This window comes from Saccopteryx bilineata, chromosome 2 (genome assembly GCF_036850765.1).
Source record: "Saccopteryx bilineata isolate mSacBil1 chromosome 2, mSacBil1_pri_phased_curated, whole genome shotgun sequence".
Lineage (NCBI taxonomy): Eukaryota > Metazoa > Chordata > Mammalia > Chiroptera > Emballonuridae > Saccopteryx > Saccopteryx bilineata.
This window is the reverse complement of record NC_089491.1, coordinates 250,079,348-250,100,609: the sequence shown is the minus strand read 5'-3', so window position 1 is coordinate 250,100,609 and position 21,262 is coordinate 250,079,348. Positions and strand designations below refer to the sequence as shown.

At 57.7% G+C, this 21,262-nt stretch overlaps 2 protein-coding genes across 3 annotated transcripts in view; both read right to left on the bottom strand.

Annotated features, from left to right (window-relative positions):
- Window positions 1-807: 807 nt before the first annotated feature.
- Window positions 808-11,303, bottom strand: SUSD2 (sushi domain containing 2). Its single transcript, XM_066260012.1, has 15 exons — window positions 11,153-11,303; window positions 9,462-9,669; window positions 9,134-9,285; window positions 8,546-8,713; window positions 7,838-8,012; window positions 7,522-7,723; window positions 7,257-7,342; window positions 6,902-7,170; window positions 6,684-6,827; window positions 6,433-6,591; window positions 5,328-5,576; window positions 4,940-5,212; window positions 4,636-4,812; window positions 4,405-4,507; window positions 808-4,289 (listed from the first exon to the last, which is right to left on the bottom strand). The coding sequence occupies exons 1-15, from the start codon at window positions 11,226-11,228 to the stop codon at window positions 4,265-4,267; spliced, it is 2,466 nt and encodes an 821-aa protein (XP_066116109.1). The 5' UTR covers window positions 11,229-11,303; the 3' UTR covers window positions 808-4,264.
- Window positions 11,304-14,840: 3,537 nt separating this feature from the next.
- The window catches only part of CABIN1 (calcineurin binding protein 1), a 156,954-nt gene continuing 150,532 nt past the window's right edge, over window positions 14,841-21,262 (bottom strand). For both annotated transcript variants that reach the window (XM_066260010.1, XM_066260011.1), the window contains exons 35-37: window positions 16,691-16,852; window positions 15,446-15,672; window positions 14,841-15,346 (exon numbers count right to left, since the gene is read on the bottom strand). In XM_066260010.1, coding sequence (XP_066116107.1) covers window positions 15,203-15,346; window positions 15,446-15,672; window positions 16,691-16,852 — 533 coding nt within the window. In that variant the 3' untranslated portion in view covers window positions 14,841-15,202. The remainder of the gene's footprint in view (window positions 15,347-15,445; window positions 15,673-16,690; window positions 16,853-21,262) is intronic.

Sequence of the window (21,262 nt, the reverse complement as noted above, 5' to 3'; positions counted from 1 at the left end):
GCAGACCAAGTAACCCCTTGCTGGAGCCAGTGACCCTGGGTCCAAGCTGATGAGCTTTTTGCTCAAGCCAGATGAGCCCACGCTCAAGCTGGCGACCTTGGGGTCTCGAACCTGGGTCCTTCCACATCCCAGTCCAACGCTCTATCCACTGCGCCACCGCCTGGTCAGGCCATTTTTTAGTTTTTAATGGTAGCAAAATACATAACACTTACCACCTTAACTATTGTTAACTGTATGGTTCAGTGGCATTAAGTGTGTTCGTTGTTGAGCAACCATCGCTAGCATCTTCTCCAGAACTTTTTCACCTTCCCAAACTGAAACTGTCCTCACAAAGCAGTAACTCCCCAGACCCCGGCATCCACCATTCTGTCTTTGTGAATCTGACTGCTCTAGAAACCTCATATAAGTGGGATCACATAGTTTTTGTCCTTTTGTGACTGGTTTGCTTCAATTAGAAAAATAACCTTAAGGTCTAGCCACATTTGTAGCATGTGTCAGAAATCCCTTTTTAAGCAGAGTATTATTCTGTTGGATGGATGGATCACATTGGTTGATCCACTCATCTATGAATGGACACTTGGGCAACTTCCACCTTTGGCTACTGTAAATAGTGTAGCGTGAACACTGGTGTATCTGTTTGAATTTTGGAAACCTTGTGCACACAGTATCTATTTTAGGTTTTTGTTCTTTTAATGTTTCCAACACTAATGAAAACTGCGAGGTCATCTTTTTGCTTCTCTGACTCTGGTGTATAGTTAGAGGGACCAACTGCTGCAACATATAGACCCCAAAATGATTATGGCTTAATCACAAGGGAAGTTTATTTCTTGTTCCTATAGCAGTACTAGATGGGTAAACAGTTCACGGTGTGTGTGTTAGGGGGGTCCTCCCACACAAGAGGATCCAGGTCGACATAGCTTTCCAAATCATCCTTGCATCAACCAGAGCAGAGAAGAGGGGTTGGAGGGGTGTTTGAGGTTTCAGGCCAGGTCTAAAAGTGCCCTGCCTTCTTACCACATCCCACTGATTGGAACTGTCACGTGACCCTCCAACCACAAGGGAGTCCAGCGTGCCACCAGGGAGTTTGGGCAGTGCGGGCTGCTGGGCAGCTGCAGGCACCCACTCAGCCCCACTTCCTTAATGGTTCTTATCCCTTGAGGTTAGGCTAGAGCAGGGCTCTTCCAGGAAGCATCCCTTGGCCTCCCACGCCCTCAATGCACGGCACTGACCATCTCCTCCTCCACAGGCAGTTGGGCTACAAGCCCCATGAGGACAGGGTTAGCCCAGGACAGGCACTCAGCCATCCTGGGACATGCAGAAGGAACCAGCCGGGCTGAGGAGGGGTCCCTCACCTGTGTCAGCACTCTCCGCTGTGTTCAGCCAAACAGAGCTCTAGAGGGAAGCCAGAGGCAGGAGAGGGGGGCTTTCCCCATCTCAGGCCTGTGGGGAGTCTGTGGTAGGTGGGGCTCCTGCTAGATCCCCAAGAGCCTGTATGCCTTCTGCTGTGTGGGACCTGAGCCTGGCTGGGTAGCACTGTCCTCCTCTGTCCCTCAGCCGAGGGATCCCGTGGCTGTCTCACCTTCCTTTGACTTCCCAGCTCTCCCATCAGCTGTGTTTCTAAGTCCCTGGATCACTGCCTCCCAAACCCTAACTGGTACAAGAGGTAGAGGATTGGCCATTGGGTTTCAATGTCATGATTCCCAGGAGTGGTGCTGAAATGACTCCCTCCCTGAAATTGGGGTCCCTGCCTTTGATGTCCCTAAGGAGGCCATGGCGGGCTCTGGGACTTTCTACTCTCACACAGGCCCTAACAGAACCCGACTCCCTAGGGGCCCCTGAGAAAGCCGTCAGGTGTTGGGGCTTCCCAGTCTGGCCTGCCCCTGGCATGGAGAATGTCTGTCTGATGTCTGGGTCCAGGGCCACAGACAATGCCTGCCTTCTCCTGCGGGGCGGAGCAAGGGCAGCACTGAGGCCTGTCCAGGAGAGCAAGGGTGGGGGTAGGGGAAGCCAAGGGAGCCTGACTGCCGTGATCTGACGGGGCATGCCCACCCCTCCCCCTGCTCCTCAGGCCCAGCTGCACTTCTCTTCCTCTGAGCCTTTGCCCCTGGAATGCCCCCCTGATGCATCATTTCTAAGAATTCTAATGGTCCTTTAAGGTTTGTTATGGGAGCTGCAAAGCACCTCAAAACTCCTAGGCCCTTGTGTCTATTCCCACGTGTCCAGACTGTCTTGCCCCATGAAACTGACCTTTCACCCACTGACAAGTGCCCAGCTGGGACCGCTCGGCACAGGGAGGCTCTGGAGACTCAGGCCGGTAGGCCAGCCCTGCCTTACCTCATCTGGAGAGGAAAGCACCTGCCCCGCAGCCAGGGGGCTGTCCCTTGGCCCCAGCCTGTCCTGAGCTGGGAGCTGGAGGTAGGGAAGTATCTGGGGCTTGGAAGGCAGGAAGCTCCAACCTATCCCCGTCCCTTAGTCTTCTGGGCATCATCTGTGGGAGTCCCCCAAATCCCTGTCTCAGCTGTTCCTTCAAATGTCCCTGCCCATTGTGCATCCTCATCTACTGCCACCCAGCTTCCCACCTCTGCCCGGGACCCTTCACCAAAGGTGAAGCTGAAGGTGGGGGAGGTCTGGGCTCCAACCTTAAGTGCAACCTCTCTGAGACTTCTGAGCACCTGAGACTGGGGGATGACCCGAAGCTCTGCCAGCCGAGAGGTGATGCAGAGTTGGGCCTGCGTGAACTTTAGCTGAGGTTGTGGCCACAAGCTTTCTGGCCCAACTGCAGGGCTGAGGCTGCTCTTACCACGGCCTGGGTCCTGGTTGCAGCCTCCACCTTTGCTCGCTGTTCTTACCCTCTGCTCCCCCCACGTGGCGATTCTTGGTGCTGCAGGACATAGTGAAGAGGGCCTCCACTCATCTCCTCCCACCCAGGCTCGTCATCCTGTAGGCACACTGCTCCTGGTGCCCTTGCCCGTCTCAGACTGAGCTGCCTGCTTGGCCCGGGGGTCACTAACCTTCAACCCCACCCTCCTCCGTGCTGTTTGACACCTACAATGCAAATCCTACCTTGTCTAGGCCCCCCATGATCCTTTTAACTCCCTCATTACAAAGGGGAGCTTTGCGGGCTCCACATGTCCTCAGATCACCTCCTAGCCTGGGTTTCCATGCCAGCTGCCTGGCCCTGGCAAAGGAGCAGGGGCTCAGGTAGGCAGCAGTGGCAGGAGGTCTGCATTCTGTTCTTAGCTTCTGGATACTCCTGGATGAAGGGCCCAGGGACCCAGAACGTGGACCCCAGTCAGAGGACTTGGGCATGCCACTGGCTTCAGGGCAGGGCCGGGATGGGGGTCCAGGGCCAGGCTGGGCCAGCCGTTTGCTGGGTGATGGGTCAGGTGCCGGCACTCGGGGGACAGGCTGGCTCTGACTCAGCTTATGTGGCATCCCAAACACTATGCTCTTCCTCCTCACACCATGAAGTGATCACTGTGCTCAACCTCACATTTCAGATGAAGACAGAAGCTGAGGGATCTGTTCCTGGCAGTGGATGAAGGACTCAGACCCAGGTCGCTCTGGACCCCAAAGGGCAACTGTGGAATGCTCTAGAACTGAGGCAGCACGAGCACCAGGACACCAAGGAGGGAGCACCACAGGCTTGTTTTCTCTTCATGTAGGCAGGGAAGGGTGTTTCAAGTGACATTCCAGAAGAATTACAATTATAAGCCTGAAAGCTCAGAGGGTGATTCTTTGCTTGGGGGTCCCATGGCCTCTGCACGCCCTGGACTGTGCCACCTGCAGTCTCAGCTGGGCCCCCAGGGTCTGGGAATCAAGGCAGCTGGGTGCTGGGTTCCAGTGCTGGGGTACCAGGTCTCAGTACATCAGGGACCACGGGCACGGGCATTGGATACCAGATCTGAGGTATTGGCAATTGAGTACAGATACTGGATTACTAGGGCTGGGGGACAGGTGTTAGAATTCACGGGTCTGGAGTCCTGAGTCTTGGGAATTAGGGCAGCAAGTACTTGGGGAATAGGGCCTCAGAAACTGCAGTTAGAGGTCAGGGTCCGGGTCCGGGGTGACAGAGCAGCGCACCAGGCTTCAGGTCCACAGGCATTAAAGGCTCAGTTACCAGGTGTCCAGGTCCAGGTGCTAGGGATGTGGGGATTGAGGTACTAGGGTTCACACTCTGGGAGTTCGGGGCTTTCTCCGCGGAGGCTGGTCTTTGGCCCCAGGGTGGCCCGGTGCACTGAGTCACTGACCAACAGGGCTCCCCTCACGGCCGCGAAGTCCAGCCGGCCCTGCAAGAGAGGTGCGGTCTAGAGCAGGCGCGGTGGCCTCACCAGCGCCCCAGGGTCTAGGGTCTAGGGGAGCTGAGGAGGGGCAGGCCTCTGGGTCCGTGTGGGTGGATCTCACATGTTGCTTTTCCTGCGGCACAGCAGCACGTAGACCAGCACGACCAGAGCCACCAGCGCCAGGCCCCCAAAGATGACGCTCAGCAGCACAGTGTGGTTGCGTCCTGGAGAGGGCCAGAGGTGAGGGCAGGCCGCGGCGGGGAGTGTGGAGGGCGTGGGGGCAGGCGTGTGGGTGGGGCCAGGCGGAACCGGGCAGCAGGGGGCCAAGGACAAGTGGGCCAGGTACCCTCACCTGGCTGGCACATCGGGGTAGGCTGGGACCAGCTGCCATCATCCCGGCAGATGCTGGTCTTTGCCCCAACGAGGCTGTAGCCGTTGTTGCAGTAGAAGAAGACAGTGGAGCCCACCAGGTAGTTCACGGTATCCTTCTGCCCATTGGGAGGTGGGGCCAGCCAGCCGCAGGACACCACTGGAGTAGGGACAGGGTGCAGATGACAACTATGCGTCACTGGCTACTTCCTGCAGCCACCCGCCAAGGGGGCCCTGTTCCAGTGCAAGGTGCCTGCCTCCTCACCCAGGTCCCCTGACACTCTCACCAGGCTTCAGACTCTGCACACGATGTTGGTGCAGCTGGTAGGCCATTCGTGTGGCATTGCCCACGCTCAGGCTCCCAGTGGCTGCCACGTCGAAGCTGCAGAAATGGTTGTCCCCACATAACTTGGCTGCCTCAGTCTCCTGGCCAGGGCTGGGAGTGATCTCCTCGGGGAAGAGGGGCTGGAAGGTGGGGTCATGCTTGGGCCCATAGAGGAAATTGTTGACCAGGAGCCGAGAGTCATAGGTGAGCAGGGAGGTAGCATTCTCCACAGCCCCTGGGGAGATATGCAGCAGGCCTGACTGGTGGTGGAGTGCCTGGGGTCCCCTCCTCACTGCACTGATCCTACCCGGTATGTCCCTTCCTCCACTATGGGTTTCATGGTCACTCACAGTCAGCCCCAAACTGGACCAGATCTCGGGAACTTGCGGTGGGGGGCAGGACCTTCCCATTGCGCAGGGTGAAGTCATCTGTGGGGTTGTTATTGAGTGTCCCAAGGAGGCCTTGAGTATGGGTAAGGAACTTCTCAGGCAACAAGACAGCCACACTCAGGAAGGAACCCTGGGCGCTGACCTCCAGGCCTGCCCCCGATGACAGCATGATTGATACGTTGTTACCAGTAGCTACTGACAGGAACATCCCTAAGCAGAGGTAGAAATGGGATCAAGGTCGCCTCCTGGGTGTAACACGTGGTGACCCCATACCCCAAGATGGGTACGCCTGTACCCTTGAGCTTCAGAAGGGCAGGGTGTCCCCAGGACCAACCCTGCTGACTGTGACACTCCACCACTCCAGGCAACTGTGCCAAGACCCCCCCCCCCCCCAGCCCGGTGCTGATCAGAGGTGCCTAGGCCCAGAAGAGACCCCGCCCCCAAACCGAGGCCATGCATGGGGGTTGGCTGTTGGCCCTCCATCCCTAACTGGGAGCAGCCTCTGACCTTTCCAGGGCTCCTTGCAGTCTGGGTGCCAACAGGCCCATCCCAGGTCCCCACCCATCCCAACTAAGAGTCATTTCATTCATTCAGTTCCCTGAGGCAGTGCCACTGAGGGAAGGGGGTGGACAGGGAGCTGCGCCCTTAACCCCCAGGCCAGGTTCCTTGATGCACTGCAACTCCCAACTCCTCTGGATTCCAGTGAGGACTCATTCCACCGTCCCAGCGTCTCAGGCCTCTGACCAGGGTGTGACTCGAGACTTCAAGGTTGTGAAGGCTTGAATTCAGACCGGGTTCGCCAGGACTTCACTGTCTGGAGCCTAGAATCCTGTCTGCACACAGCAAGCCCTAGGTGCACACCCACTGTGCCAGGTCCTTCTGCAGTGGGGTGCAGGGCAGAGGGGCTGACTGGCGCTCTGCAGCCAGCCCTGAGACTTCCGTTCCCACACCTGTGACCAGGACACCATCCGTGTCGCCTGCCAGGGCTGGTGAGAAGTGTGGGAGCCCCGGGGGAAGGGAAAGGGAGTAAGGCAGTGCGCCGACCTGGTCTGGCTGTCCCACTCACCCTTCAGGTCCATCCAGGTCTGCTCATCAAAGCTGAGCACCTCCTGGTTCAGCAGCACCTGCAGGGCCCCCGTCCCACTGGCTAGCCGGACCTCCACCACGTCAGAGTCGTCCTCCTGGACGGCTACAGCAGTCAGCCCTGTGCCTCGGCCCTGCACGCCTGGGGTGGTGGGTGCAGAATGGGGTCCACTCAACTCCAGCATCCTACCTGGGGTGACCCTGAGCCACCAAGTCCCCAGGTCCTGGCCTCACCTTCAGGCGTTTCACTGGGCTGGGCCCGAGCCTGCACCCTCAGGTTGGTCAGCACCGACTCCAGCAGCACGTACTCGCCGCGCCCATTGAATGTGAAGTTGGCACCATCGAAGGTGACAAAGTGCGGGTCCCCGAAAGCAGAGGCTGGGGAGAGTAGAGGGTCAGGTGTCCTGCCCTGGCCTGGCCCAGCCCAGGGTCCCGCTCAGGCTGGCACCCACCGAGCCGAGGAGGCCGGTAGTTGCGGCAGTCACTGGAGGGCCGCCGGTGCATGTAGCGGGGACACTCAGGTGCCCAAAGGCAGCAGTGGTAGAAGCTGATGACATCGTAGAGCCAGTGGGAGAGGCCGGGCACGCGGGGCGGTGTGCGGAACGGGGGTGCGCCCCAGTCATGGCCGCGGTCGGGGGTGCTGCCACTGGTGGAGTCGGCTGTCAGGATCTGTGTGCCTGCTTTTGTGTAGCAGCACTGCTGGCCAGAGGCATACTGAGGGCTGGAGGCACGGATAGGTCAGGCCCAGCGTCAGAGACCCTGCCCTCAGGCCCCACGCTGCACCCCAAGCCCCGTCTGGGGTCTCACCTGGCTTGCACAGAACGCACGCAGTGCCCAGCGCCTGGGTGGTAGGTGCACACGCTGCCATGCTCGATGTCACAGCCATAGTCCGTCTGTAGAGCAGCAGGTTGCTGTCACCTGTCCCAGTGTCAGGTTCTGCCATTTCCTTCTCCTCCCCCACAAGGACCCTCAGACCCCAGCTCCACCTCCCAGAGGACCCTGTTTTGCTCTGGGCAGGCGCAGCTGTGTCCATGGTGGGGTCCGCTGGGCCCTGATCTGGGTAGGGACTCACATGGAACCGGCCAGAGTCAGCCCGGGCCTGGGCCAGGGTGCAGGGGCAGTCAGGTACTTCCTCCAGGAAGTTGGGCAGTTGGTCCTCCAGCTCCTCCCAGGCCAGGCACCGAGTACGGGCCCAGGCCACAGGGTCCGACCGGAAGTCATCACCCAGGTGCCAGGCCAGGGCATGCTCGTTGCTCCAGAGCGCGTGCACATCCCTGTGGGGATGCGTGCATAACAAGAGCTACCTTCCCTCTGCTGCCCGGCATCCCCACCAGGTGTGGTGGGTAGCAGGCAGCCACCCCCCTGCCCATCCTCTGTGTGGTCCTTACTTCTCCCCTGCATAGTGTTGGCTGTTGATGATTCTAAGCGCACCCACTTCCCATCTCTGGTAGTTCGGAGCCGCGGGGTTTGGAATGAAGGTGAAGGAGCCGGAGTTGGGGATGTTTGTGACCAGGGAGTACAAGTATGACCACTTTGCTGTCCATTCCCCTGAGTATGGCTTTCCTGAGGGAGAGAAGGCCCCAATCAGCCCTGCTGCCTGTCTAAGGACCCTGGGACAGAGACGTGGGCACACCTTTGGTGCTAAGAGAAGGCTATTAGATGGACAGATGATCCCCATAAAAAAAACCTTCCCTGTTGCTCCCATAAGAACCCTGTCTCGAGTGACCACCATTTGCTCCTTCTACACTCCAGGGTCACTGTCCCTGCCTGGGGACAGGTCCAAGGCCATCCATCCATCCAGGGACTCAGAGAGGTAGGGGAAACAAGTCTTTTGTTTCCAGGGTGAGCCTTGTACCCAGGGGCTGAGCACCCATCCATATCCCGCCGAGTGGACCCCAGAACCCTGCACTGTTCTCCACCCCTCGTGCCCCTGCCAGTTCGCCTTCCTTGTCTGCACTTTCCTCACCTCAACCCCCCGGGACTTCCCCCTCTCCAGGGGACTTCCGCTGCCTGGGATTCCCTTTCTCTTCTCTCTGCACGCCCAAAACCTCTGACCCAGCCAGGTCCTGCAGAGGAGCAGCCTGCAGAGGGCCTACCTGTCTCCTCATAGCCCCACAGCTCAATGGAGACGGAGCTCGTGGGCAGAGCCCAGGTGTTCCAGGTAAGGGAGAGGTTGCCTCTGGTGCCAGCGGTGCCATAGTATTGCCAGCGGGTCTCGTTCACCAGCTGGCTCTTCTCTGAGTCCGACACTTTGCTAGGGTGCACTGGGCAGGGGGAGGGAAGGTGAGGAAAAGCCTGGGGCCTGGACCTCTGAAAGCCAGGGGGGCCTCCCAAGGACAAAGTATGGCAGTCCCATTGGAGCCAAAGTGTTCCCCAACCCCACGGTGGTAAGAAAGGACAGAGGCTGGGAGGGCAGGCCCTGCCTCCTTCTCTCCCCTGGCCTGGCCCACCTTGTTGGGGGATACCTGCAGCCCCCATTCCCTCCGGGCTAAGACTCCTGTCTGGGTGCCATGGGGTGGGGAACGTTGCTGCAGGAACCCAAACCCCTGTGGCTGGGCGGGCCTCTCAAGGGACTGGTTCAGCCAGAGTGGCAGGATCCAATGGGAGGGTCAGATGTGCATAGGTTAGCAGTGGGCAAAGTCCCATGGAGGTGCCAGGGCCTGGGCCAGGAAGGTGGGGCTCACCAGCCAGCCAGGTGCCTGAGCGCGGGAAGGAGCGGCCATTATCCATGGAGAGTGTGAAGGGGATGCGGCCAGTCTCGTAGAGCAAGGGTGACACACAGTGCACACGTCCGAGGGAGTCCACGTGGCCGAGGGTCTGGATGCTCTCCTTAAACCTGTGGAGGGTGGAGGTGTCAGAGGTTGGGCCAGGGACGGCTCACCCTCTCTGAGGTCTGGGCCTCGATCTCTCTGGAGAACCCATTCAGCCAGCTGCCTGTCCTTGGACGCAGGGCTCCACCCAGCCAGCCAGGGTGTCTGGGCCCCCAGTGTGCAGGGCCGCTCAGGCTCTCACCTGCAGATCACGCTGTCGGTGGGGCTTGGCCACCGGAGGTGCTGCACCACGAAGTCCTTGCCTCCCATCATGGAGCCTGAGTAGGGCTTGATCTCCAGGCAGAAGTCCCGCAAGTCTGAGCAGCAGTTGCCCAGGCCAGAGCAGGTCGGGTGGCAAGAACACAGCCCAGTCATGTTCCCACAACGGTTGGAGCAGCTCTCCTGGGCACCTGGAGAAGAGGGCTTTCAGTGTCCCTGGCAGGTGCTGGACCGGCTACCCCATGCGCAGTGCCCATGTCTATTTGCTGAGTCCATTAGAGAGGAGCATGCTTAGGAGAACGCAGCCGGGAATTGTACGTGGACACAATGGAACAGGGCCTGTGGGCTGGGGTAGTTCTTAGTACAGATCATCTAGCGGTTCATTTGAGTGACTGGCTAGAATGAGGGGAGAAAGGGGTAAGTGCCTCCAGACACTTTGCAGTGTCAGAAGGAGCTGCCACAGCAAGACTGATCCTCAGCCTCAGCCACCAAGTCTGTAGCTGATGGCTGAGCCCTTAACATGGGCTGAGAACCTGACTCCCCTGCCTGAGAATCTGTGGACCAGCAGCCTAAAGAGGACCCCCTTCTGGCTAGCTGAAATGGGGTCTAAATACATGGCTACTGTGAGTCCCATGGGAGGCCAGGTAGGGGCAGATGTGTGAGCTGAGCTGGCCCATCTCACTCTGCAGGGCAGTGCTGATTCACTGATTCTTGCTCCAAAGGGAACTCCACCCTTTGAGAAGGTGAGGGGTGTATTCCTCCTCTTAAGGGAGAGGGCCATTTCCAGCAGAAGGTCCAGCATGGCCAGCATAGGGGAGAGGTCTGGTGGGGGCTGAGGAATGAGACCCCAGCTTTTCCTCCAGCTGTTGGGGACCCGTGCCAGGGCCATGTTTCAGGGAATTGGTCCCTTGTGCTGGTGTAGCTGGGCAGGTTGTAGGGTGGAGACTTGCAGTGAGTCCGGGATCACACGTGCCACCTGGTTCTTCCCTGCCACCTTTTATAGAGAACCAGTCAAGTGCCAGGCCAGGGCCTGAGCCAGCTGGAGGTCCACCTCACCCAGCGCAGGGCCTGGCACTCAAAAGCATCAGTAAACATTTATTGACTGAGGATGTGATGGCTCAAGGGGGTGGGGGAGGGAGCTGAGTGATGCCAGTAAGTGAGTTAAACGGCTGGAGGGAGATGGCACCTCCCTATTAGGGATTAGGGAAGGTAGGGGGCTGGGAGGCCTGTGACAAACAGCCCTGCCCAGCAGGGGTTAGGGGTGGGGCAGGGTTCTTCTGGTAAAGTTTCCAGGGTTCAGACCCCAACAAGGACCCACATCCTGCCTCTGGCCAGGCAGGGGGCCAGCGGAACTGGGGGGTTCCTCCACGGGCAAGCACACCCTCCATCAGGGCTCAGGGTACAAGCCAAGGGCTCTTCTGAGCCTGTCACTCACCTAGCCACTTCCCTCCGGCTGGCCAATGCCTCCTGGCTCCCAGCAGGTTTCCACCCAGACCCCAAGCCCATTCTGGCTGAGTGGACCCTTGACCCTGGAACCCCTTAATTTTCTTCCACTTTCCCTAGGCATAGTCACAACTGGCCTGACAGATGGTCAGAGGCTAAGTTCAGAGGAATGTCTGCCCCGGACCTGGCTGCAACAGACAGGGGGACGGAAGGGCAGGGTAAGAGACATACCTGCTACAGGCCAGGGGCCTGGGCTGGGGGCTGTTGCCAGCAGCAGCAGGACCCAGGGCAGGAAGAGCATCTTCATTGTGTGGCCTGTGTCTGCAGCTGGTGGTGCAGCAGTGGCTGGGAGGGAGGCTGCCGGCCGGTTTACTCCCAGAGGCTGGCCCCGCCCTTCCCGCGTTTAGCACCAATGCCCCGCCCCGCCCCGCGCGGGTGCCTTCTCAAAGTCCACAGGTGCTAGTGTGGGCCAGGAGGGCCCAACCTGCCCCGTTAGCACATTCCTGCCCAGCTTGCCTGGGTCGCAGGGTAGGGCCACCAGCTGCCGAACTTCAGGCACTAAAGGAGCCGGATGTCCAGAGGCTGCGGCTCTGACAGCTGGATCTCAACCCTGGCCCTTGGCTGGGTGGCCAGGGCGGGGCTCCCGAAAGGGGCCGAGCTTCGGGGTGGGTAAAGCGGGATTGCGTTTGCAATCCCAGGATTCCAGTCTTTGTGATAATCTGCCAAAGATGTCCTATCTCTAGTCCTAAATTTTCCTGTAGGGAGGCCTGCGGGCACTGAAGGAGGCCCCTCTGGGAGTGAGGGTAGATGGGTGGAAGTTATCTGGTCTGATAGAGTTTCGATGAGATCTTCTTTTGGAGGGAGGTGGTGAATGGTGAGGGAGGGCCCAGGGTGGGGAACTAAGACCAGAACCCAGGGTTTTGGAAAGAAGCCGCCAGCCCCACCCTCCTGTGCTGTCACTCCTGGAGTTTGCATAATCTCTTCTGTGTTCCCCTCCCTTCTCACTGTGTAGGTAGGAAAACTGAGGCCCAGACAAGAAAGGTGGGGCCAAGGTCACTGGGAGATGCAGCACTAGGAGGCCCCTGGCAGCTTCTGGAAGCCCCCAAAGCCAGGGTAGTTAGGGAGGGTCCAGGCCTGGGACTCACTTGGGCCCTGTCACCTTGGCTGAGTGTCCCAATAGGCAGATAGTTCTCCCCAGTGGCATCTTCTCAAGGTGTCCAAAAGGGGCATGATCTCACAGGGAGCTGAAGCTAGCCTGGGGCAGGAGCTTGGGCCATCTGGCCATGACTTGCTTCAGCTTCTGGGGTCTGACCAGCTTGTTCCCTGGGCATCGCCCCTGAAATGACGGGCACGCTTGCAGTTGCTCTAGGAGGTGGCACCTACAAGCATCAGGGAAGCCAGATAGGAAGTTGGGAACTGAACTCCCAACTTGGTTGCTGGGTGCCTGAGGCACTTCTTATAGGCAATGGGGGGTGGCACTGAGGTCCTGAGCTGGGAGCAGCCCAGACACCCACTCTGGGGACTGGTGCTGGGACTTATCCCAGGCCCAGGGCCAAGGAGGATGCCTCCTCAGGTTAGGAAAGGAAGATGGTGGAAATGCTGTGGGGGCGGTCTGAGGTGTTGCACAGCCAGGAAAGGCCCTGGAGCAACTAGGTTGTTCCCCAGAATTGGGGTCTGCGGACCAGGAGAAAGGCTGCCATTTATTCTTTCTTGCCTGGGCCCTCTTGCTGAATATATTCGGAGAGAAGGATGAGAGCTGGAGATGCTCTAAGTGCAGTGTGGGGGCCTCCACACCCTGGGCCTGCGGGATGGAGATGGGGGGGGGGGCGGTCAGCTGAGTAAGTGCTGGCCCCCTCAGCCCCAGGTGGCCTTGCAAAGAGCCTGAACCACAGCAGGTTCAGGGAGGACTCATTGAAGGCTGCTGTACCTGTGTGTCCTGTGGTGGCTCTGCCAGGCCTGGGCAGGAGCCCCTGGCAGTGCCCAGTCTCTTGGGCCTTTCTTTCTTTTTGTATTTTTCTGAAGCTGGAAACGGGGAGAGAGAGTCAGACAGACTCCCGCATGCGCCCGACCGGGATCCACCCGGCACGCCCACCAGGGGGCGACACTCTGCCCACCAGGGGGCGATGCTCTGCCCCTCTGGGGCGTCGCTCTTTTGCGACCAGAGCCACTCTAGCGCCTGGGGCAGAGGCCAAGGAGCCATCCCCAGCGCCCGGGCCATCTTTGCTCCAATGGAGCCTTGGCTGCGGGAGGGGAAGAGAGAGACAGAGAGGAAGGAGGGGGGGGGGTTGGAAAAGCAAATGGGCGCTTCTCCTGTGTGCCCTGGCCAGGAATCGAACCCAGCACGCCAAGCCAACACTCTACCACTGAGCCAACCGGTCAGGGCCTGGGCCTTTCTTCTTGGGCAGGGGGCTCAAGATGTCCAGCCCATGAGGGGCACAGAGCATCAAGGAGGGTCCATGTCTTCATCCTGGACAGAGCCTTTCAGGGAGGACTGGGGGCAGAACCAGCCCACAGCTGTGGGAGCACCTAGGACCCCAGTGGGGGTAGACAAAGTGGAGAAGGGCTGCTTGGGCCCCTTAGACCTGTGCCTCAAAACAGATGGGTTTGAAGCCTGGGAGGGCACGGCCAGCATCAGGCTGGCTTAGCACTCTGCCGTCACCTTTAAAAAATCACTCGTGGCCTGACCAGGCGGTGGCGCAGTGGATAGAGCATTGGACTGGGATGCGGAGGACCCAAGTTTGAGACCACGAGGTCACCAGCTTGAGCACAGCCTCATCTGGTTTGAGCAAAGCTCACCAGCTTGGACCCAAGGTCACTGACTTGAGCAAGGGGTTACTCGGTCTGCTGAAGGCCCACGGTCAAGGCACATATGAGAAAGCAATCAATGAACTAAGGTGCCACAATGAAAAACTAATGATTGATGTTTCTCATCTCTCTCCATTCCTGTCTGTCTGTCCCTATCTATCCCTCTCTCTGACTCTAAAAAAAAAAAAAAATCACTTGGGAACATTTCCCAATCCACTGAGATTATGTTTCCTGGCTCTTATCAATTGGGTTTACTCATAAAAATTCTTAATTTTTTGCCTGACCACGCAGTGGCGCAGTGGATCAAGCATCAGACTGGGATGCAGAGGACCCAGGTTCGAGACCCCGAGGTCACCAGCTTGAGTGCGGGCTCATCTGGTTTGAGCAAAATCCCACCAGCTTGAACCCAAGGTCACTGGCTCCAGCAAGCGATTACTCGGTCCGCTGTAAGGCCCGCGGTCAAGGCACATATGAGAAAGCAATCTATGAACAACTAAGGTGTTGCAACGTGCAATGAAAACTAATGATTGATGCTTCTCATCTCACTTTGTTCCTGTCTGTCTGTCCCTCTCTGACTCACTCTCTGTCTCTGTAAAAAAAATAAAAAAATCTTAATTTTTCAACAAGGGGTCCCACTTTTGTATCTTGCACTGAGTCCCACAGCTTATGTGGCTGGTCCTGTTAGAGGGCAAGTGTGGTGTGAGGTAAACGCCCTCCCCTCCAGCCCCCATCGCCCTTACCCCAGGTCACCCTTCCTGATACCCACCCTGTCCCACTAGGGCTCCCTTCACATTGGGATACAAGCCAGCTCCTCAGCACAGCCTGGACCCTGCCTGCCCCCTGTAGCCCTCCCCCCACCCCCACTCTAGAGACTAGCCCTCATACCTGATACCTGTGTCCTTCAGGGGACACTCCAGACAGCCTCACCCAGAAGGATCTCCCCGGCTTGGCTCCCTGGCCTGCGCTTACCTCACCCCAACCGAGCACCCTCACCTGCTCCCTGGGGTACCTGAGGCTGCACCCAGACTTATGGGAGAAGCCCAGAAACTCTGGGCAGCAATTGGCTGAGAGAGGCCTGGAAAGGGGGTGGTGGTGGTGACAAAGAGGCAAAAGGAACTGTTCCATCTTTATTAGAAAAGAAACCAAAAAAAGCGAGTGGGGTGGGCCTGACCCTAAATGACCCCTCCACTGTGACACAGGTAGAGCCCAGCTTGTCTAGGCATCAAGGCGTGGACAAAGCCCCCTGGCCTAGGCTCGGGCACATTTACAAAGTCCACATTTCATAGAAAAGGATGCTGGCCTGTGCAAGCTTTGATCCATCCATCCATATGCACGTGGCTAAGCTCGGCCTCCTCTGGGCCCCACTTGGTGGGGACAGCCCCCGACCAGGCAGGCAGGGAGGGTGCCATGTTGCAGGGAAGTTGGGCAGCTGGAGGGCTTTACGGGCCCCGGGGCATGGCTGAGGGCTCTAGCCCCTCAGATGTCCATGTAGTCGTCATCCTCATCCGTGTCGCTCTCCAGTGAGGACTCCTGGCTCGATGTCTCCAGGACCTCCAGCGCCGGCTGGCACAGGCTCTCCTTCCTCACATTGGCAGCCGACTGGGCAGACAGGATGGCTGACTGCAGACCGGCAGGGCACTGGTCAGGGTGGCCTGGTGTGGCCCCAGAACCCCGTAGCCCGAGCCCCCACCCACGCCCCGGCCCAGCACCCTTGGTCACCTTCAGCTTCTGCTTGGTCTCCTCTGAGATGCTGCCTTTGGGTGAAAGCAGGGTCGGGGTGGGCGGTGTGACAGTGATCTCAGGGGGGAACTTGGTGGCAACTGAAGGGATGACCAGCTTTGGCATGTTGGGCAGGAGGCGAGACTTCGCCCGGCCGGGCTCTGCCTTGCCCGGGTGGCCCTCAGGTGGCTGGGTACTCCCACTGCTGGGCACCTTGGAGCTGGCAACTGTGGGATAGACCACGGGCTCTGAGCCTTGTTACAGTCTCCTGGGCCTACCTGCCCCTCCCCAGCTTGGGCCTCAGTTTCCCTTCTGGAAGACAGAGGCACTAAGACTGCCTCCTCTGTCTACATCACACTGTGGGCGCATTCTCTTGGCCTTTCTGCCCATGCTGGCTGGCAGAATTCAGACCTTCTTCTCTCTCTACCTCCCTGACCACGGGGCTCTGGCTCTAGTTGTAAGGTGTGGGGGTTGGGACACTCCCAGGAGCATGGTGCACTCTGGGAGCTCAGGGCCTGGGCCGAGGGCAAGGGATTTCACAGGCCCTCCGGGTATTGTGTATGCATTAACTCTCACATCTCTGCAGCTATCCTAGGACACATCTTGTTAGTGTCCATGCCACAGGGAGCACACACGCTGAGGCCCAGAGCCACAGGGTATCCACTTTCCCCTGTTCCAGGATGTGTATGGGGCTCGGTGTGCGTGGAGCCTGGAGGCCGCAGTTTCAGGCCAGAAGCCTCTGGGGAGCTGCATGAGCCTGGCTGGTCTCCACATTCCTCCTCATCCCCATGGCTTTAAAAGGAGCAGGGCTTACTCTGAGCTCAGGCCTGGCGCCAGGTCCTGTCATCCTGAGTGGGGTCTGTGAGAGGCTCTGGCCCTGAGGAGTCCCCAAGGGGCCTGGCTTAGTGGAGCGGCTGATGGGAATGGGGTATGACTGGGACATGAATGCCTGTCTGACCCAGCCCTACTGGCCACCACTCTCTGTCTGCCCGACTCCTCCCCGCACATGCCTGCCTCTCCCCCGGCCTCATCTGAACATGGGCACCCCTTCCACTTGATAAGCAGCCTGGACCCGGGCTCCGCCTGCCCTAGCTATTTCCCTCTTTGGAGCTGAGGGTGGAATGAGGGCTTCTCAGGGGCTCCTCTCCTACCCCCCAGCCCCTTCCATCCTTCCAGGGGAGGGAGGTGCCTCTGCTGGGAAGCCCACCCTAGCTGCCAGCCATGGGCTGCTCCCAACTGCCTTACCCTGGCTGCAGGTGGGCTCAGTGCCCGTAGGGGGGGTAGTCTCCGCCTGCCAGCAGTGTGGCTCTGCTGGGAGACCCTCGGGGGTCATCTTCACCTGTTCGCTGCACTGAGGCTCCTGGGATGGGCAGCTGGGGCTCTCTGCCCCTCCTGCCAGCTCTTCTTCTGTGGGGACACAGGGTGGCTGTGGTTACATCTCCACCCAGTCCAAGGGACAGAGCCCCCCTCCTATGCCCTGGGACACCCAGCAGGGGCTCTTCTGGAACTATCTCATGGGTGGGGCCAGGCTGGTTCTGGCAGGAAACCTCTCACCCTGACCGTTGTGTACCTGACACAGTGGGGCAACATCAAGTGGGGGCAACCTGCATACCCCCTACTGCCCCGCTTCCAGGAGCGGCACTCAGAAACATGGTCAGCACCCAAAACCAGACAAACCAGCTAAGACCAAAGCTGATGGGATGGTATCCTGGCACAGTGTCCTCCTGCCATGCCACACCTCCCCTGGCATGAGGCAGGGGACGAAGACTGCACTATGGCCACCAGCCAGGCCATTAGTCAGCAGCAGTCTGCTCACTCTCAGGCCCCCCCGGCCCTGCCTCCCGCCCCGCCTCTGCTCGCAGCTGCCTCCAGGCCTCTTCACAGTCCGGTCCTTTTGCTGCTCTCCTCTTCCTTCTTATTTGGCCCAGAACCTCTTGCCATGCTGACCACTGCCCTGCTACCCTTCCATTCACTCAGCTGGCCCATCAAGTTCCTTCTGCCAGGAGCACCCCCCCATTCTCTAGCAGGTGAAGTGCCCCCCGCCCCCACTGCCAGGCAGGAATGACAGCTCCTAGCTAGTACTGGGATAGACAGGCCGTGGAACAGTCTTGGCTTCCTAACTGTTGGCTTCCAGGTTCTCCAGGACAAAGCCTTTCCTGCCTGAGCCTTGAGCCACTCCGTTCCTTGGGCCTCAGGCCTCACTGTCTGGCAATCGTGGTAACAGACTCCATTCTCTACACAATCTGTCCAGCCCCACATGTAGCGGTGGGCAGGGGTGAGCCCTGGAAGGCTCCTCCTGTTGCCCTGCTGGACCCGGGGAGCAGGGAGAGCAGCCGGACTCCCGTCACGGTGGCAGGACTCCAGTAGCTAGCCAGGCACATAGCCACAGGCAGGCAAGGTTGGGTGTCTGGTCCAGGCCCTTCACAGATGGAATGCCTGGCCTGCCTCTCCTCACATAGCTGCTCTCCTCCCTGAGGGCCTGGCTGAGTGGCCTGGAGGGGCTGCTCTGTGGGATGGCAGGGGGAGGGGAGGAAGAAATCTACACACAGGGTTGTGATGAGGGAGCACCTGGCACAGCCACAGCAGAGCCTGTGGCTGGAGGCTGCCCTGACCGGGGGTACTGTCCGCCCTTCCCAGGCCCTTTCTTTTTGGTGGGTGGCCAGGAGGAGGGACACTTGAAGCAGGGGTAGTTCTTCCCAGGCCAGGGGGTTCCCTCCCTTCCCCAAAGCAACTGTGAGGACATCCACATGTGAGCCTCGTGTGCTGCCGTCCCCAACTTCAGCTCTAGGCAGACACATTGTCTATGCTGGGCACTTACACAGCAGGCCTCACCCTCTGTGTCTACACAGTTCTCAGCTACCCCCTGGTTACCAGGAGTGGCAGGGATCGCAATGCCAGGCCATCCTGCCCCATGTAGCAAACCAGAACCCTGCTGAACAGCTCCTTCCTGGCGCTTTCTCTGTTCTGGAGGTTGTGGGAGGTGGGTTCTGGGGAGATGTCTGCCCCAGCCTTGACCTGAAAGCTCTGGGAACCACTGGGGACACCTACCCCAACATGGCCAGCCAAACACCATGGACCTGCAGCAGCCTCCAAAGACAGAGAGGTTACTCCACGAGGCAGGTGTGGATGTGCAGGAAGGACTGCTTGATTAGTGGCTGGTCCGGGGAGGGGGGAGGGAGGGAGAGTGCCAAGCACCTGGTCCATCTGGGGCCACCTCACTGCCTGGTTCAAGCAACACATATTCTGAGGCCAGTTCACTCCCCATGCCCAATGTCATGTAAGAGTTCCATCCTAGCAAAAGGCCATTTAATTTAGATTTAGAGTAGAAAATAGAAAAGAATCAACTGTCCAGACTGAAGAGCATATACCAGGAAGCACATTCTTCCACACATCTAACCATTAAGAGGAAAAAAAGGTTCACATTATAGTTTTTGGCCGGCTTGGGGGTGGGCCCAAGTGAGCAGGAGAGAAAAGCAGACAAGCGGGTCCCAGGCGGGCCCTGATGGCCACTGCTTTCACTCCTTGGAGAACCCTCCCTCTTCATATCATGTGTGTGGCCAGCGCCAGTGAGGTTCAATCACTTCTGAGATCAGTTTTTAAAAGATGCTGATGCTTCCTTCACGCACTCTTTATACGTGTCTGTCTCTTTCAGATTCCAGGCTCTGGGGGAAACCAGTAGCCATGACTCAGTGACACTCAAGCCTGTGGAGTGGCCCACTGTGGAGGAACCGAGGCCTCCAGCCAACAGCCAAGGAGGACCCGAAGCCACTCACAATCTGAGCGAACTTGGATGAGCAGCTGAAGCAGGATGCCTCCCAATTCTTGATCCTTAGGGACTATAAGATCATAGGAGCAAAAGTCAGATGGAAGGCAAGACAGTTTCTGAGGTGCAGAAACAATGGAGGAACAGGAGCTGGGTCTTAGTAGGAGTGAATGGCTTCCCTTTGCAGTGGACTCTCATTGCCGACTGGCCTTTGAAGTCACTGCCACCATGCCAAAATCTACACCATGGCCTCACTTACTATCTGCCCAGCACAGTTCTGAGTCCTGGAGTGCTACCCTATACCCTGTGTGCTGGAAACTGATTTAATCAGACAGCGAGAAACAGGTGCAGCCTCAATCACCTGGTGGTGGAACTGAGGCAAGACAGTAAAAAGCTAAGAAAATTCCTTGGCAAGTAGAATGAGAAAATTGAGACAAATTAGCTGAGCAAGTTACAGCGCAATTTACAGCGAGATACAGGTCACCTCCCTAGGGATAACATCTAGGCCTCAGTTGTATTTTAGCTCTAGGCTCAGAAAAACAGCAAAATCAGGTGGGGGATGCCAGGACCAGCTACAATAGCCAATGACCCCCACCCCCACCACCACCACAATGACTCCAGACCACAACCCTGAAAAGGCTCACCTGCAAAAGCTGATGAATATTCTACTGAAATCCTCCCTAAACTCCTAGTCTTTAAAGACCCTCAAAACAAAGGGCCCAGGGTGCTCTTCCTCCTGGGGGGGGGAGGACGCCCTTGTCTTTCTGACCCCCTCTCCTCCTCTTCTTCATCTACAGGTGTATATCTCCTAAACTCTGAGGGTATCCACAAGACTTGGACCCAGGGGAGCAAAGGGCAGTGGCAGCTCATCCCGAGCCAACCCCTGCCTGATGAGCTCCTACAAAGCAGCCTTACAAACTTAAGAGACCTAACGCAACAACATAGGATGGTCTGAAATGAAAACTTTCTAACCAGCCTGACCTGTGGTGGTGCAGTGGGATAAAGCGTCAACCTGGGGTGAGATCGCTGGTTCAAAACCCTGGGCTTGTCTGGTCAAGACACATAAGGGAATTGATGCTTCCTGCTCCTCCCCCTTTTCTCATTCTCTCTCCCCTCTCTAAAAATGAATACATTTTTTAAAAGTCTTAAAAAAGAAAACAAACTTTCTAAGTAAAGCAGTTAATGGCTGGTAGTCAGGGCTTTGGGCAATATTTTTCCTTAACAAAGGTCAATGTTTTCTGAGCCTATCTGTTGTCTTTTTGCATCTACAATAAAATACCTGAAAACAGGACTTTAAAAATGAGTCATCTTCTTTTCTAGACCCTTCAAGGCACACCCAACCACCACCCACACACTAGATCTGAGACCACAAATCCCCTTGTTACCTTATCACAGTAACTGTTAACTATCCTATACCTGCCTATGTAAAAGAAGTATGTGTCTCCGTTTTACTTTTTATACAATCCCAGAGACTTCCCGCTTTTTGTTTTCTCCCATCTCCCTAATCTACCATCATGGGCTCCAGCCTTACATCTTCCTCATGGATTCTTTTTTTTTTTTTTTTTTTAACAGGTACAGAGAGAGAGAGTCAGAGAGAGGGATAGACAGGGACAGAAAGAGATATGAAGCATCAATCATCAGTTTTTCATTGCGAGACCTTAGTTGTTCATTGATTGCTTTCTCATATGTGCCTTGACGGCGGGCCTTCAGCAGACCGAGTAACCCCTTGCTTGAGTCAGAGACCTTGGGTCCAAGCTGGTGAGCCTCTGCTCAAACCAGATGAGCCCACACTCAAGCTGGCGACCTCGGGGTCTCGAACCTGGGTCCTTCTGCATCCCAGTCCGATGCTCTATCCACTGTGCCACCGCCTAGTCAGGCTTCCCCATGGATTCTAATGTATAAAATAAGAGGTAAAGCCACCGTTTTCCAGAGCACTTTCTCAATCCGTTGAGATTTTGCTTCCAGGCAACTGTTGACAGTTTGGCTCAAATAAACTGATAAAAATTCTCGCAGGGCCCTGGCCGGTTGGCTCAGCGGTAGAGCGTCGGCCTGGC